The sequence below is a fragment of the Phascolarctos cinereus genome, unplaced genomic scaffold, assembly GCF_003287225.1.
Source record: "Phascolarctos cinereus isolate Bilbo 61053 unplaced genomic scaffold, phaCin_HiC Scaffold_4;HRSCAF=312, whole genome shotgun sequence".
Taxonomy (NCBI): Eukaryota; Metazoa; Chordata; class Mammalia; order Diprotodontia; family Phascolarctidae; genus Phascolarctos; species Phascolarctos cinereus.
In genome coordinates, this window is record NW_027555847.1 from 593,566,736 (window position 1) to 593,583,965 (window position 17,230).

A 17,230-nucleotide genomic window follows, 5' to 3' on the forward strand; every position below is an offset into this window, starting at 1 on the left:
TTATCTACTGGAGTGTCACTTATATTGATATATACACACATATTATACATATATATCCATATATCCTTTGTGTAGAATATGACATACATATATGTATATATATATATATATATATATATATATATATATATATATATACTCTATATACATCTTTGTGTACACATGCTCATACACGCGCACACACACACACGTACACGTACAAACACACACACACACACACTCCCTATGTATATACTATAGTCAAAAATGTAAACTTACTGTCTTAAGAGACTGAAAATCATTGCTGTAGACATTTATTCATGAACTTTAAAATACTTCAACAAAAGAGAGTTAGTAGAATAGCCATCAACAACTTCAGAACTCCATGTTACACATTTCATATTTTTAGCATTATACCAGTTAGATAACTCCAAAGGCACACTGCAATATTTTGTGCACATAGGAAACCCAAAACAAAATTTCTCTATGTATATCTAGCTCTTCCCCTTACTGTGGTCCTAATTCCATACCATGGAATTATGTTAGTAATTATGTTTTTTTTAAATTTACTAAAAATGGATCAGCAAAAGAACCAGCAGCATACTGTACCTATTTGGGGGAATGAGAGATTTAGTTTCTAAGCTGACAAAACACGAGGCCTCCCCTGGTTTTCAAACCATCCATTTCCAACATTAAGATATTCTATTGAGTTTTTAAATCCCTAGCCTGAGCTAAAGAACACCATTACAATAGCACAGGAACGTGCTGCCAGGAGAGCCCACAGATTTGTTTCAGAATGTCCTACAGCAATAACAGTAGGCTTTGGAATGACATTAAAGCAAAAAAAAAGGTATTTGATCAAAATAATAACTTAAATCATGCCTCCCCATAGTTCTGTGGGCAGATTAGTGAAGTTCAGCCTTCCCTCCCATGTTTCCCACTTCTTTAGAAGAGTAGGTTCTTCCCATAACCCTTCACTGGTGGTAAATCATGCATTCAGACTGTCCCCTAGGTGCACAAGCTAACAAGCCTCAACACAACAGCAGCTGTGGTAAGATGGCATTTTGAGCCTTTCTACCCCACTCCCCAATCCATTCATAATCCAGTCATTTAAAGTTCCAGTATTTTTTACCCCTAAACCGTAAACTCGGAGACTCTCCATTTCCTCCATGCTTAAGGTACAGGCAGTTGGTAATGTTTAAACTCTATTAGGGACCCTCTTTAGCCTGATAGTTTTACCAGCCGCAGCTGTTTACGTATTGTGTAACGTGGATGAATTCCCACACTATCAGCAGCTGAAGTAGAGGCTGTGTAGGTAAATATTTGTTTTAGGGGAAAGATGGAATGTGTATTTGTTTCCAAACACAGGTTTGCTGCTTGACCTTAAAATCTAGACAAACGCTCCCTTTTCTTTCTCATCCTCTGATTTACACTGAGTTATTACCCACATCTCAAACAGTAAAACTTTCATCTAAATGTCAGGAGTGTCAGATTTCTTCCACTGCTGATGTAAAGCCAACTTTTGGTTATTACATAGGCTGCTGTTTCAAGTGATTTACTTTAAAGGAAGAAAGTGTAGATGCTGACTCTTTTTTCTTCTTCAAAGGTCCTCTTCCCTTATAGTCTCAAACACACCGTCCTCTTCAGTTGTCTTAACTGCAATCTTGCTTTTTCTTGTTGGAAAATCAAAATAGTTTATCTGCAAACAAAGACTTGAACACATTATTTATGTCAGAAAAAGGACTCGCTAAGAAAGCAATAAGTGGCTAATCTTCTGGATTTCAAAACAACACAAAAAGGGGCAAAGAAAAATTGCTTTTGTGGAAGCAGGGATCTCTTCATTCTACTCATGCTCTGAATGGTGCCATATTGCCAAAAGAGAGAATCTGAAAGAGCTATGAAAAGGAGGCATTGCCAGCCCTTCCTCAGCTACTAGGCTCCCTTCTTTACCTTCTTCTACAACTCTATCTTTTTTGTAGGCACATGTGTACAAACACACAAACACATGCACACATATACCATCTGACCCACCCTATGAGGTTAAAGACATCTTCAGGGGCAGCTAGGTGGCACAGTGGATAGAGCACCGGGCCTGGATTCAGGAGGACCTGAGTTCAAATCCAGCCTCAGACACATAACACTTATTAGCTGTGTGACCCTGGGCAAGTTACTTAACCCCATTGCCTAGCCCAAAAACAAAACAAAATATCTTCAAAGGTTACTACAAACTACAAACATTACATGCTATACACTTAAAAGTTCATCTTAGTTTACAAAAGTCTAGTCCCATGGAGCCATGGGTTGCCTCCCCCCCCTTTTTTCAGTTATCTGAAATCCCAATGAATTAATGTAGGAATGTTTATCTCAAAACACATGGAGGCAGGTGTGTTGTATTAGATCTATTATCCCTCAAGAAATTGTGGCCATCACTTGTGATTTGGAGCAGGTGTCTCTTGTCCTTTTCTAATTCATGCCCTTCATTTTGATGCTGCCTAAAAATGTGTTTGTGTATTGGGGAGAAGATGGGGTCATGGAAGGCAGGGAAGAGGGCCAATTCTGTACTATGGTACTTGTAGAAACACAGATCAGAGGAAAACAACGTGAGATAAATATTTTAAAAACCCAGACAAAATGGATGCCTCCAAATCAGTGCAGAGTCAAATTAAGCGTATCAGCAAAACCCAAATAATAGGAAATCTCTGCGGGGCAGAGGTAAAAGATTAATCTAAATGGAAGTAGAGTTTAATCACTTGATGTGTTTCTCTTGCTCATAAAAATCACAAAGCAAAACACACTTTATGGCATAAAGGGGCGTATAGTATAAAGGCTTACCATTCATTCCATTTATTCTAGAGAGCACTTACATACTAGGCAATACATCAGTAATTGCTTTTGCTGGAATATTATTTATTTTCCTACTTGTAGAATAAAGCCTATGAGAACATAGTAGGGTAACCTTGGGGAAGGAGAGAATGGACTTGTAGGGTAATTGCGAGAACTGCAACAGAGACCTAACATGCTCAAAAACATATTTTACAAACCTAAGCAACTGCATTGTGGTGAACTGGATAGAGTACTGTGAGCTCAGAGGCTCCAATGCATGAATTATACTAGCTCTTGGGCCAGAGGACTTGGGTTCAAATGTTACCTCTTGTGTTTAACTACGTAAGTGACCTTGGGCAAAATCATTTATCCAAGGGTCTCCCTGGATCTCTGTCTCTCCATCTATAAAATGGAGGAATTGGACTACATGACCTGAGGTCCCTCACAGCTTTAAATCTATGATCCAAAGATGTGACTCGGGAAGACCTTAGTTCAGTTCCCAACTCTTAACAATAGCTAGCTGGGCAAGTCACTTCATCTCTCACTGCTTCAAGCGATTTCCAAAGACTCATCTACTTGTCAAAAACTGTTTGGGATCTGCCTTGATGGAAGAAATTCCCAAGCTGGGTTGTTGTTGTTCAGTCGTTTCAGTTGTGTAGGACTCTTCCTGATTGCATTTGGGGTTTTCTTGGCAAAGATACTGGAGTGGTTTGCCATGATTTGCCAACTCATTTTACAGATGAGGAAACTGAGGCAAGAGGGGTTAATTGACTTGCTCAGGGTCACATGACTAGTAAGGGTCTGAGTCCAGATGTGATCTTAGGAAGATGAGTCTTCCTGATTCCAAGCACAGTGCTCTATCCACTGTACCACTTAGCTGCTCCCATGCTGGGAGTTCTCTACAATGATAGCATTCACAAGAGTAATAACATTATATTGTACAGTGCAAGCCACCATTCAGTCAATCCATTCAAACATTTGTAAAGTGCGTATCATATGCTTAGGAACTGTATAGGTGCTAAGCAGAGCCCACAGAAGATTTCAGAGACAGAATGAGAGGCTAGGTGGCTGAAACACCAAATGACTAAAGCTTTTTGAATGGAATGACTAACAACTGGCCGTCCACTTCATTTTCTGCCTGCAGAGTGGGCAATAATAAAATTCCCTGTCTCCACACTGTGTTATATATCTCCCCAGAACTGTCTCTAACCAATAGAAAGCTTGTTTGGTGAAAGAGAATTCATGGTGTATTTTTGGAAGTTGAATGCTATTAAAAAGGGCAGATTAATCCAAATCCTAATGGTTATTGGTTATGTAATTCCACTCACAGACCTGGCTTTGTTGACGGCAGGATTTCTTACTTTTGCCTTGTTCCAGGGGGACTTCAATCTGCTAAATAGATTAGTAAGATATTAGTCAGTGTCCCTCAGAGAAAACTAGCACACAAGTAATCCATTTAATTAATGAACACATCTCCCCTTCCACCATAATCTAATAGTTGTCATAGCCCCAAAGTAGCAGTGGCACCTGAATATGACATGTCCTGTTACCCCTAATTTGGAAATTCCTAAAAAGAGATGGAGGAAGATCCAAGTCCATGTTAGGTTGATTTGCTAAATTCTGTATCCTGTGAGAAGAAAGAAAGAAAGAAAGAAAGAAAGAAAGAAAGAAAGAAAGAAAGAAAGAAAGAAAGAAAGAAAGAAAGAAAGAAAGAAAGAAAGAAAGAAAGAAAGAAAGAAAGAAAGAAAGAAAGAAAGAAAGAAAGAAAGAAAGGAAGGAAGAAAGAAAGAAAGAAAGAAAGAAAGAAAGAAAGAAAGGAAGAAAGAAAGGAGGGAAAGGAAGAAAGAAAGAAAGGAGGGAAAGGAGGGAGGGAAAGAAGGGAGGGGGGAGGGAGGGAAAGAAGGGAGGGGGGAAGGAGGGAGGAAGGAAGAAAAGGAAGGAAGGGAGACTTTATGTCAATCAGAATTCCTCTGAATTCTAGAAATTCTAAAGAAATCCACTAAGTTCCAGTCTGTGTTAAATAAAATCTGGAAGAAATCCATGTATCAAAATGAAGTGACTACCAACAAAGTTAAAGAGACTTAAATTGACCAACCACATAGACCTGTGCACATCATATAAATTTTAAAAAACCTTGGGAAGGAGGGAGTAGTGTGGTATGACACACAAAGAAACGGTCTTGAGCTAGTATAATCTGGGTTCAAATCCTAACCCTGACATACATTGGCTGTCACCCTCTCCAAGCACTAGAGAACTCTAAGACCCTAAGGAACAGAGAAGGTGTGGATCTTCATTGATAGAGGGAGGTTCTCACTAGATGTTCTCTCTTCCAGTTTTATCACAGATAAAGTAAAATCTTCCCCACCCCCATATTTATCTTCTTAAAGACTTCTAGAAAATGCCAGGACAAAAAATAAGGATTCTCATATTTTCCTTTTTTTTTTTGAGAAGAAAAGATATCTTCTGTTTATTGTTTTTTACACACATGAAAAGGCATTTTAAAATAATCTGGATTACCCTTTGTTTAAAAAAAAAGATTACAGCCACTGAAATACTTTTGAAATATTAAATTATTTTGACATTCCATTAAGTTTAAAATGATCAGTATTTGGGCAGCTAGGTGGCACAGTGCATACAGTGCCAGTCTTGGAGTCAAGAGGACCTGAGTCCAAATCTAACCTTACTAGCTTTCTTCTTTCTTTCTTTTCTTCTGTTCTCTCTCTCTTTCTTTCTTTTTCATACTAGCTGTGTGACCCTGGACAAGTCTTTTAACCCTGTTGGCCTCAGTTTCCTCATCTGTAAAATGAGCTAGAAAAGGAAATGCCCAGAGTCATACAGCAAACCTTTAAATGCTTTACAACATTAGCTATCATAATTATTTTGGCCATTTCTCTTGGCCATCTAAAAGTTGCTCCTTTGGTTTTATGCACTGGCACAATAGAACTGTGTTATTTCCTTTTCAGGATTGGGTTAATCCCATAAAGAAGGCTGACTTCTCATATTTCCAGGAAAAATTTTCATGGATGCTGATTCTTTCACTTTGGCCTAGAAAGATGGAAAAAGGCTTCTGGACCTCTCCCTCTCAGCTGTCTGACCCTGCCTAAAGAGGAAAGAAAGTTGGCAGTATAAGACAGGAATACAGGAAAATGCAATATCTTATTCCTTGTCATTTTCAGAAAATCCCACTTTGGGTAAATCTGACTTACAAATAGTTAGACTTTTAAAAAGAGGATTCAGGGTGAGTATTGATATTAGGACTGATTCTTAAGTTCATAAAATCATCCTTTCTAGTCTTCTATAGGTGTCAATTGTGCATTTAGAATAATATGCAAAATAAGCCAAATTATAAATGGAGAAACCCAAGGAACACACCTCTCCTCTGTTAAAAGAACAGCACTGTGATATTGTTGTCAGGAAACAACAAAGTTCAGATTCTCCTTTGACACTTATGAGTGAGTGATCATGAGGAAGTCACTGAACTTCCATGAATACCAGTTTTCTCTTCTATAAAATGGGAAAATGTCTAGGGGCATCTAGGTGGCACAGTGGATAAAGCACCGGCTTTGCAGTCAGGAAGAAGTGAGTTCAAATCAGGCCTCAGGCACTTAATCACTTGATACTAGCTGTGTGACCCTGGGCAAGTCACTTAACCCCAACTGCCTCACCAAAAAAAAATGTCTATAAAGCATTTTGCTAATCTTCAGGGGCCCTTGAAATGTAAGCTATCACCCCATTAAATATATCTATGTGAATTTTGTGTTCTCATCATTTCCTGAGTGAATCACTTATTTTTTAAAGTAATTGGTATGGATCAACGTGCATGTTTGAAATTTAAGTTTAAGCTTTAGCTGTTTTCCCTTAGGGAATCTACCAATCAACAATCATTTATTAAGTACTTGTGTGCCAGGCATTGTGCTAAGTACTGGGCAAAAACACAAATACAGTTCCTGCCCTCAAGGAGTTCACATACCAATGGGGAAACAACATGTGATTAAATAGATACATACATCCAGGGTTGTTTTAGAGCCAATAGTTAAATTTCCAGCAATAGCATTTACACCCCAGAAACTAACAAAGACTACAAAATCAGGGCTTGATTTATTGTTTTTGTCGATTGTCTAGACTTTAAAAAGTGATGTAGAAAATGTGAATGATGCAGATTAAACTTAAAAGTATATGATATGTTCATTTTTTTCAGAGAGCTGGCTATTAAACATGTACAGTACACATGTACTGATAACTGTAGAGTAGAAAACTATACAAGATAACTATAGGGTTAACCATACATGTACATGATAACTAGAGAGTAGAAAAAAAGGTAACCTTAGTAGGAAAAGCTCATAGTTGGTATTTGAAAGGAAGGAAGATAACTATGTAGTAGCTAAGATTAATCAATAAAAAAATTGTTGGGGGGGCAGCTAGGTGGTGCAGTGAATAGAGCACCAGCCTTGGAGTTGGGAGGACGCGAGTTCAAATGTGGCCTCAGACACATAACACTTACTAGCTGTGTGTGACTCTGGGCAAGTCGTTTAGCCCTGACTGCCTTGCCAAAAAAAAGTTCATTATAAGACTATAGGGGTTTTTTTATTTGTTTGTTTTTTTGGTTTTTGGTAAGTGATTTTGGTAAGTTTCCCATTGATTCAATCACTGAAACTTTATCTATGCTTGATGGAAATTTATTTTATTTGTGGAGTACATATCTGTATGGTATACTTTGGTTCATGCTGTAAAAAATCTTGAAATCTGAGATCTTGAAATTATAAGCTACAATGCAAAATGAAGAAAACTGAGTTCTATTAAATTGATTTCAGGACTTCTGCCAAGATGGGCCTGATGGGAGGCAAATCACCCCGCTCCTGCATATCTACACTTCAGCAAAAAGCTGAAACTCACAACAGATAGAATAGTGATCAAGAAATTCAATGATACATTATAATGTCTTACTTCTTCCACCCTGAAACTATTAGCCAGGAGCCCCCAGGTTATAGGAAAAAGAAGTAGGACACTTTAAAAGCAACTTGTAGAATTTAAAGCTTTTTTTTTTAATCTGCAGTATGAAATGAAGACTCAGTTTCAAATATAATCCTCTTTTGTAATTCTTCCAAGTTTAAGGAAATAATTGGAGGGGGGGTATTAAAGTTCAACATTAAAAAAATTTTAAAAATTGAATCCAGCAAAATTGTAGTGAGAACTTACTACCTACCAAAACAATACACTAGACAACGAAGGAAATAAAAATTTATAACCTAGTAGGGAGTATAAGCTTTGTTCGTGAATAAATATAATAACAATTCCCATTTACATAGCACTTTAAAGTTTAAGTGCTTTACATTTGTCATCTCATTTGCTACAAAGTACAATGTGAAACTTCTGAACACATGGCCTGTGGTTTACCACCTTCGTGCTTTTGCATATGCTGTTCCCTCAACCTAGATTACCCTTCTCCCCAGGAAATCTTTCTTAATTCTTCCAACTAGAAGCATTCTTTCTTCTCTGAATTTACATATTACTTTGCACTGCTCTTACTGTATTTTAATATTTACTTTACATTGTTATCATTTATGTATGTGACTAATTCCTCTAATAAATTGTAAATTCTATGAGCTGCTTTGTACATGGTATCTATCAAATGAATGAGTGTGCACAAATGTTATAAAAGTTCAAAGAATGGTAGAATACAATTAAACTCAACAAACTTTTTTTTTTAAAGACCACAGTTACTGGGGTATGAACTCAATATTTGGAAAAAAAAACTTCTGGGAAAACTGGAAAGATGTCTCATAGAAATTAGGTACAGACCAACATCTCATAATGTATACCAGGTTAAACTCCAAATGGATACATGATTTAGATATAAAAGGTGGCATGATAAGCAAATGAGAAAAGCAAGGAAGAAATTACCTTTCCAAACTATGGATAGAGGAAGAGTCTGTGACCAAACAAGGGATAGAAAAAGTCATAGAAGATAAAATGGACAATTTTCTTGACATAAAATTAAATTTAAAAGTTTTTGAACAAGCAAAGCCAATGTAATTACAATTAGAAGGGAAAAAGGTAACTGGGAAAGCATCTCTGCAGAAGTTTAAAGATTTCATATCTAAGATATATAAGAGAATCCCCACCTACTGGGGGATAGCTAAACAAATTATGATATGTGGATGTAATGTATTGTGGCATAAGAAATGACTAAATAGACACTGCAAAGGCCTTTATAAACTGATGCAAAGTAACAGAACTAGGATAATATTATAAAGGAAAACAACTTTGAAAGACTTCAGAATTTGGATCAATGCAATGATAAACCATGCTTCCAAAAGACCTGAAGGCGAAGAATGCTGCCCACTTCCTGACAGAGTGGTGATATACTTAAAACTCAGGATGAGATATTTATTTTTGGAAGTGGTTTGTTTTGCTGAACCATGCAAGTTTGTCAGGAGTTTTTTTTTTCCCCTTGCTTATTTATTGTTTGATTGAGAAGGGGAGGGAGACATGGAGAGAGAGAATACGTGTTTGCAAAATAAATAAGTGACTTTGTTAAAAAGTGGCTGTTTTGTGCAAGGCACTGTTCTAGATGCTAATTATTTCTTCTCTGCCTTCTCCACTATGTCCTAAGAAGCTCATTACTGGGAAAACCTCATCAGCAGGATCTCTTCAGTCCTAGTACTCTACCTCATTCTTACCACCCCTGTCCCTCTGGAGGATGGAGAGATGAACTCTGAAAGCCCCACTTAAAGTGGGAGCTCACCTCAGAATGTCGCATTTCACACCTGGCTGCTCTATTTTGGAATTTCTCAGACTTTCCCACCATGCCTCCCCTTACCCCTGCTTTTCAGCTTCCTTTCGTGAGTTGTTTTTCCATTGTTTTCAGTCATGTCTGACTTTTCATGACCCCATTTGGGGTTTTCTTGGCAAAGATACTGGACTGGTTTGCTATTTCCTTCTCCAGCTAATTTTTCAGGTGAGGAAACTGAGGCAAACAGGGTTAAGTGACTTGCCCAGGGTCATACTGCTAGTAAGAGTCTGAGACCAAATTTGAACTCTGGTCTTCCTGACTTCAGGCCCAACGCTCTACCCACTGCACTACCTAGCTACGTTACTTTCCCTTGTTTGATTGTAAACTCCTTGAGGCCAAGTACTATTTCTTTTTTCTCATTCGCATCCCCAGCACTTAGCACATAGTAGGGGTTTAATAAATGTTTACCGGCTAACTTAATCTAGTAGGTAGGGATCATTTCCTGGAGGGAGGACAATGAGAAGACCAATATAGGTTTTTTTTACTTAATGATCTAATGCAAACTGGATTCCAATTTTTGTTCTTTTTTCTAGATATAAATAAGTGCTACGGCCATACAGCCACAGGCAACAATATCAATCCATAGGTCACTTTAAACTCCACCAGACTTCTTGGTCCCTCCAACTCTAGTCTGTGATGAAATGCTAGGGTTCCATTTGAGTAATTAACGGGTTTAATCTGGAAGAAAGAATGGAGGTCAGGGGAATTAGAAATATCAATAATGACAGAAGCATGTCCACTGAGTCATCTGCTCTGTCCCTGCCAGGCCTCTCATGCTATCCAGGGATTAATAGACAGGGCTCCAATCCTATGCAGAAAGACTCCACAAAATAAAAAACCTTGAAAAACACTTTTTAAGAAATTATAACTTTGTCTTATCTTTCATAGGTTGGAGAGACTAGATGAAGAGCTTTAGAAAATGAAGACTTCCAAAGATTGAATGTTTACAACTAGGATAAAACAAAGCAATCACTGATGTACATGTATGTATATATAAGAAATGAGGGGCAGCTAGGTGGCACAGTGGATAGAGCACCAGCCCTGAAGTCAGGAGGACCTGAGTTCAAATCCGCCCTCAGACCAAACACTTGACACTCACTAGCTGTGTGACCCTGAGCAAGTTACTTAACCGCAATTGCCAAAAAAAAGGAAAAAAAGAAATTATATACACACACACATGCATATATATATATATGTATATATATATATATATATATATATATATATATATATATATATATATATATATATATGTATTATAGAGTTGGAAGGCTCACAAAGTACTTTACATACATTATCATTTGAGCTTCATATCTACCTATGAGTAGCTGGCTCGTAATATTATCATCCCCATAGAAGCCTAACACACACACACACACACACACACACACACACACACCCCTCCCTAGGACCAGAGAGTTAAAATCTGAAGGAACTTTAAAGTCATCTAATCTGACTGCCCTATTTTACAAATGAGGAAACTGAGGCCAAGTGCCTTGCCCAAGGTCACACTGGTAATAAGAAGACCCCAGGTCTTCTGATTTCCCAATACAGTGCTCTAGCACTGAGTCACCCAGAGTGCTTCCCATACCATACACATTCCAAACCAGACAGTAATTTATTTCAACTCGGTAAACATTGATTAAGCTCATACTGTGTGCCAGGCATTGTTCCTGCTGGCCGGTACAGAAGTAGGTGACTATTCAGTTAATAACAACACTTTACAAGTCCTTTCACTTCATATGCAAATATAAGAAATGCTGCAACCCCGTTGGCTCTTGTAGCCAGAGTTCTAAAAGAAATAAATTAAATACATCATTAACATCTCCATTCTGTTTATGATGTTCTTTGTCAATTTAGTATAGGAGTGTTTCCGGCACTAACCTGGGGCCTACAGTCATCCAGAGGTGAAAATACTTTTCCTTTTAATGGGCCCACTTCAGTTAATGGCTTAAAAAAAAATCTTTGGAACCATGTTTGGAACCTAAATGCTCCCATCCTTCTTGAGAGGTTGGATTTTATTACTTTTTTAAAATAAGCTTCCTTCACTCTTCTGTTAGCTTAATTGGCTTCTTTCTAGCAAAGCTACCATACTATTTCTGACCTTACATACTTGAAGCTTCCCATCTTTTATGCCCTGAATCCATGAACTTCAATTGTTTTCCTCAAGAAAGAGAAATGCTAGAGGAGAGAGAATAAGTATCAGGAGCACAGTGGACAATCCCACTTTTTAAAAAAATCAGTGCTCAATTAAAGGTGTGCATCCTTTTACTATTCATTAAATTAAATTTGGAGAAAAAGTTTATAGCTAATGTAGTGCATTTAGGAAAAATCGGTTTTAAGTTCTACAGAGATAATTTGGCCACAACTGCTAACCAGACATGGGTTATCTTACTCTGTCTTCATTAGGAAATTTTTTAAAAATCATATTATATTTTTATTCAGAATAATAAGAGTGCCAGAATGATTCCAAAGTAATTGAAATAAGAAATTGCACTAAGCTTAATCTATTCTTAAATGAGTATCATCTCTTACAGTAAGAGTTGATTTTTAGAAGAGGTATATGCCAGGAAATTCAAGCTTAATTTTACATTAAGAGAATAGCATTTATCATTACAGGTTTCATCCAGCTGGCAACTTTTTGATTCAGCACAATGGTTACACCAAGTGGCTGCGTATACCCATGGGGTGGGGTCTTCCACGAGATAGGACCCCTAACTCACTTCCATTTTTACTTTGGGGGCCTAAAAGTCTCTGGCTCTTCCTATAGCACTTTCCAGGGTACTTTTTTGTGGAGGCAATTGGGGTTAAATGACTTGCCCAGGGTCACATAGCTAGCAAATATCTGAGGCCGAATTTGAACTCAGGTCCTCCTGACTGGAGGGCAAGTGTTCTAGCCACTGTGCCAAACAGCTGCCCCTCCAGGGTACTTATGATCTAAAACCATTCTAGAGATACATAGTACCTGGGATATCATAAACATTAAATGTTCCTATTTCTTTCTTTATTTCTTCCCTTCCCTCCATCCATCCATCCATCCATCCATCCATCCATCCATCCATCCATCTCTCTCTCTCTCTCTCTCTCTCTCTCTCTCTCTCTCTCTCTCTCTCTCTCTCTCTCTGTATGTATCTATCTATGTGACACAGTGGTTAGAGCACTAGGCTTGGAGTCAAGAAGACCTGAGTTCAAATCCAGCCTCACACATTTACTGTCTGTGTGACTTTGGGAAAGTCACTTAGCCTCTGCTTGTCTCAGTTTCTCCAATTGTAAAATGGGGGTAATAGCACTTATATCCCAGGGTTTTTGTGAGGACCAAATGAGATAGTATTTGCAAAGCTCCTGCTACAGTACCTGGCCTGTAGTAGGAGTTATAGAAATGCTATCTGTCTATTATTATCAGCAGCATCATTATCTATCATCTATCACCTATCTTTGATTGGGCTTTTTAAAGAAATCTATACTGGTGCCCCCAGAAGTCTTTGGGGCTGCCTCATCTCTGGATAGTCTAAGGAGCAAATTTGCCTTTCCAGATAAAGATCTATCCTAATGTCCTTTATACCTCCACGCCATGTCAAAACAAAAACAAAAACAAAAACAAAAACCCTCCTACCTGGGTTTTGGATAGGATAGAGAAAATAGCACGGAATTTGAAGCGCAGTTAGGTGTCATGGTGGATAGAATGTGGGACCTGGAGTCAGAAGGATCTGAGTTCAAATTTGACCTCTCAGACACTTATTAGATGTGTGACCCTGGGCAAGTCACTTACCTCTGTTTACCTCAGTTTCCTCATCTGTAAAATGAGCTGGAGAAGGAAACCACAAACCACTCCACTTGCCAAGAAAACCCCAAATGGGGTCACAAAGTCAGATACAACTGACTAAATGACAAGATTAGAGGGCTAAAGTACTCTCAGCAAACTAAGTGTGACTACTTTTAAGAAAATGTGTAGTTTGAATCTTAAAGACAGTTGGGTTTTTTTTTAACTTTTTGTCATTCTATCAGACTGTACCGAAAAAGCTCGAAGGAGAGAGGTGAAAGATCTCATCTGTGTATGGCCCTGGGCCCTTCTCTCTTTTCTGCACCGCTAGATTCCTTGGTCCTTGAACTCTAGTTTGGCTTGGCAGTACCATTTATAAATGAAAATAAAAATATCCAGAGGAAAAATACTTACCATTTCTGGGTTTTCTGCAGCTAACTTCGTCAGTTTCTCCGATATCATCTTTTTCAAGCAGCTACTCAGCAAAAAAGCCTATAAAAGCCCATAAATAAAATCTCTTTCTCTCAATAAAATACTAAACCATTAATTCTCTCCTTTCCTCCGAACCACAATGCAGATGTTGGTTTCAATTTGAATGTTATTTTTCCCAGAAGAGATTTTTCTTTCTTAAAATTTCCAGAAATTTTTGATTTAACAGCAAACATGTCAAAATTTGCTTAACTACAAACACATACATGCAGTTGAAAATCCAACAACAGACCAAAAAGACAGCCAATGTTACATCGCTGCACCCCTTCTTAAACTCCCCCGACTTCCCTTCCATCTGACTAAGAATGCTTCTTGTTTTTTAAGCTATAGCAATGTAGATGAGTGTGCTGTGAGAGCTGCCAACCGTGTTACATGAGCCACAGACAAAGAACACCATATCTCGTCCAGTTTACTGTTGTAATTAAATCAAACTTCCCTTGAAATTAATCTGGCCTCAGACACTTGACACTTACTAGCTGTATGACCCTGGGCAAGTCACTTCACCCCAATTGCCTCACCAAATAAAATAAAATAAAATAAAAAAATAAAGTACTTTAAAAAAAAAGAAATTAATCTGGCACCTATTTAACAATACATATACTACCTATTGTATTAGATGGTAATTTCGTATTATTGATAAGCTGTTAGACTTCATCTTAATATGCCGGTATTACTTTTACCCAACTAAAACTTATTTTTCAGTTTTTGTTTTTCTTCTTTTGTATATCCAGTGGATATACATGGTGTCAAGTATCCATAATTTTCCCTCATGCCATACCACCACTACAGAACAAAAACTTATGCAAATCGCTTTACCTCCGAGCCCCAATTTCCTCTCTTTATATAATATAAAGGGCTTAGATTAAATGGCCCCTAAAGTCCGTTCTAGGACTAACATTTTATGACTACCAAGACAAAGCCTTCTCTCACCACCCAGACAAGTGTGTGAGACTCTTGTCCATTTCCTTGCATAAATCCTCCATAAGGAATCCATTCACTATCTTGGGGTCTTTCCTCAGGTTGTGACTTTACACAGCTCTCAACACAACGTTGAGGCTTTCCTGAAATGGAAATTTATTGCTATATATTTTGAATCCTCTCTTGAGTTCTGCTGTGCACATAACGTGCTTTTTTTCTTATCTTATTTTGTATTTAAGTTTCTAATATGTTTCTGTTTGTTTTCTTATTGTGTGTTTAAGTTTCAGTAATAAAAAAAAAAAGAAAAGAAAAAGACATGGCGACCAATGAAGTACCAAATGAAACACATCTCCATCCACATTTCCTGGCTTCATGAGGAGCGTAGCTCCTTTTCTGGCCATAGGTGAGCACACATTCTGGGTCTTACTGCAAAACACCTAGATTTCCTCATTCTGCCTACTTACTGCCTTCACCCCAGTCTTCTTCAGCATCACTCCAATGTCCCTGTCCTTATATACAATGTATACAGGTACACTCTGCTGTTTGGCTCAAGACAGTTGTAATTTTTGGCCTTATCATTATGGACTACTTCCTAGTGACAGAGAAAGAGAGAAGATTGGAAAGGAACTATGGAAACACAGGAAAATAGTCTTTGGATCCTCCAAATCTTTCAGTTTTAGGAAATAGAGAAAGGAAGAAAGTGAGACAGTTCAAGTATTCTACTATCCTTTCTAATACAGTCCTACCTGACTTTCCCTTCCAATGTGGCCACTCCTTGGACCCTAAAATAATGTTGTCACCAGGGCTAGACTTCACAGACAAGGAAAAGACCTCCATTACACCCAAAGCATTCCCCTACCTGCTCACTATTGCCCAAAATGCATTTACTAAAAGACACTTTTAAAAACTCATTCGCAGTTTTACAAATAAATCATTTTTGCAGGTATTGAGGTTGAACCAACTACACACCAATCTTTTTATACTTTCCAACTATCACCCCTTGATTTTCACAAGAATATAATCCATAAAAACATCCTCTATCTCCCCACATCCCCCAACCTCCAACATTTTGCATTTAAGGTAAGATTTGGATCCACACCTGGGAGAAGAGAGACAATGGAGTGTTCAAAAGACACAAGATTCTATCGTAATATTAATCTTAGCTACATTCAGTTCCTAACTCCATGGGGTAAATCATTACAAATGCCTACAGGGGGAAAATATGAAAACAAGGTTTCTTTCCAGTAACTGAAGAAAGATTTAGATCTCAGCTCTTCATTGGTATTGATAGTGCACATGCCCATGTTTCTGCTACTGCCTGGTGGCAGACAAGTGTAATGGGAGGAGCACTTGAACCAGGGATCAGAATGCCCCAGCTCCATTACTAACTATTCTGTGACTTGGAGCAAATCTCCTTTCTAGGTCTTCCCTGAGAGCACTTCATCTTTTAGGTAAGCCTCATTTACTCGTTGTTGTTGTGTGGTTAATCTTTTCCATTTTTATCTAGCATTTTATGCTGTTTGAAGGATTTCTGCCCTGTCTCACTTAAATCCAATTCACTTGCATGTCACAGCTTCACCTCCTGATACCATGGTCCTCTTAGAGAATGCAGGACAAACAACGACAATAACACCCAGAAGCATATATCATGGTTTTCATCTGTAAAGTTATCGGACTGGCCTAGATGATCTCGAAGGCTGAGCCAAGTCAACATGTACTTATTAAGCGCCTCCTGTTTACCAGGCATTGTGCCAAACATTGGGAATACAAAGAAAGACAATGACAATCCTTGTCTTCAAGTAGCTCAGAGGATCATGGGGGTCCTTTCCAGTTCTCCTAAGCTATAGACTTTTGAGTATGTGAGTAGCCCTTCCACTTCAAAGGAAATAGGCCTTGGTTTAAAATCCTTTAAGGAAAAATGTTTGCTATAATCTTCTTTGTGGGCCTGAATTCATTTGCCAGTGGATTACAAGATCATAATAAAATGTAACTACTGTTGTAGCATTCCAGGGTGGGGGTTTCACTACAAAGTCCCTCTTTATTTCTCTCCAAGGCACTTCACATTTGGACATTGCAGATCCTCATATAATTTCCCTGAGAGCATTTCATCTTTTACGTAAACCTCATTCACTTTTTGTTGTTTAAAATTTTTTTTTTCATTTTCGTCTAGGCTTTTATGCTTTTTGAAGAATTTCTGCACATATTCTTTCATTCCCATGGCCAGTGCTAGCAGTGGAAAGAAGCAGGGCTTGAGGTCCTATGGGAGGCAAAGACATTCCTCCTGGCTGAGGTATGAAAACCAAGGGCATAAGCCAAGTGGAAATCAATCCAAAGATTTGTCAAGAAGTTCAAAAAACATATAGGTTTGGTGTTTGTTCCATCAGATTCACCATTTTTAGTAAAAATTTTATCCAAGGTTCAGTTTAAAATAAATATTTCAGTTTGGCCTGATTGTAGAATCTTAGAAT

General features: G+C 38.0%; 1 protein-coding gene across 6 annotated transcripts in view; it reads right to left on the reverse strand.

Annotated features, from left to right (window-relative positions):
- Nucleotides 1-277: 277 nt before the first annotated feature.
- Nucleotides 278-17,230, reverse strand: part of SNX31 (sorting nexin 31) — a 96,062-nt gene continuing 79,109 nt past the window's right edge. For 4 of the 6 annotated variants that reach the window (XM_078153685.1, XM_020969416.2, XM_020969442.2 and 1 more), the window contains 3 exons: nt 13,770-13,847; nt 4,135-4,194; nt 278-1,678 (listed from right to left, as the gene is read on the reverse strand). In XM_078153685.1, the coding sequence (XP_078009811.1) occupies nt 1,580-1,678; nt 4,135-4,194; nt 13,770-13,847 (237 nt within the window). In that variant the 3' untranslated portion in view covers nt 278-1,579. The remainder of the gene's footprint in view (nt 1,679-4,134; nt 4,195-13,769; nt 13,848-17,230) is intronic. The other 2 variants (XM_020969430.2, XM_020969437.2) reach the window with 2 other exon arrangements.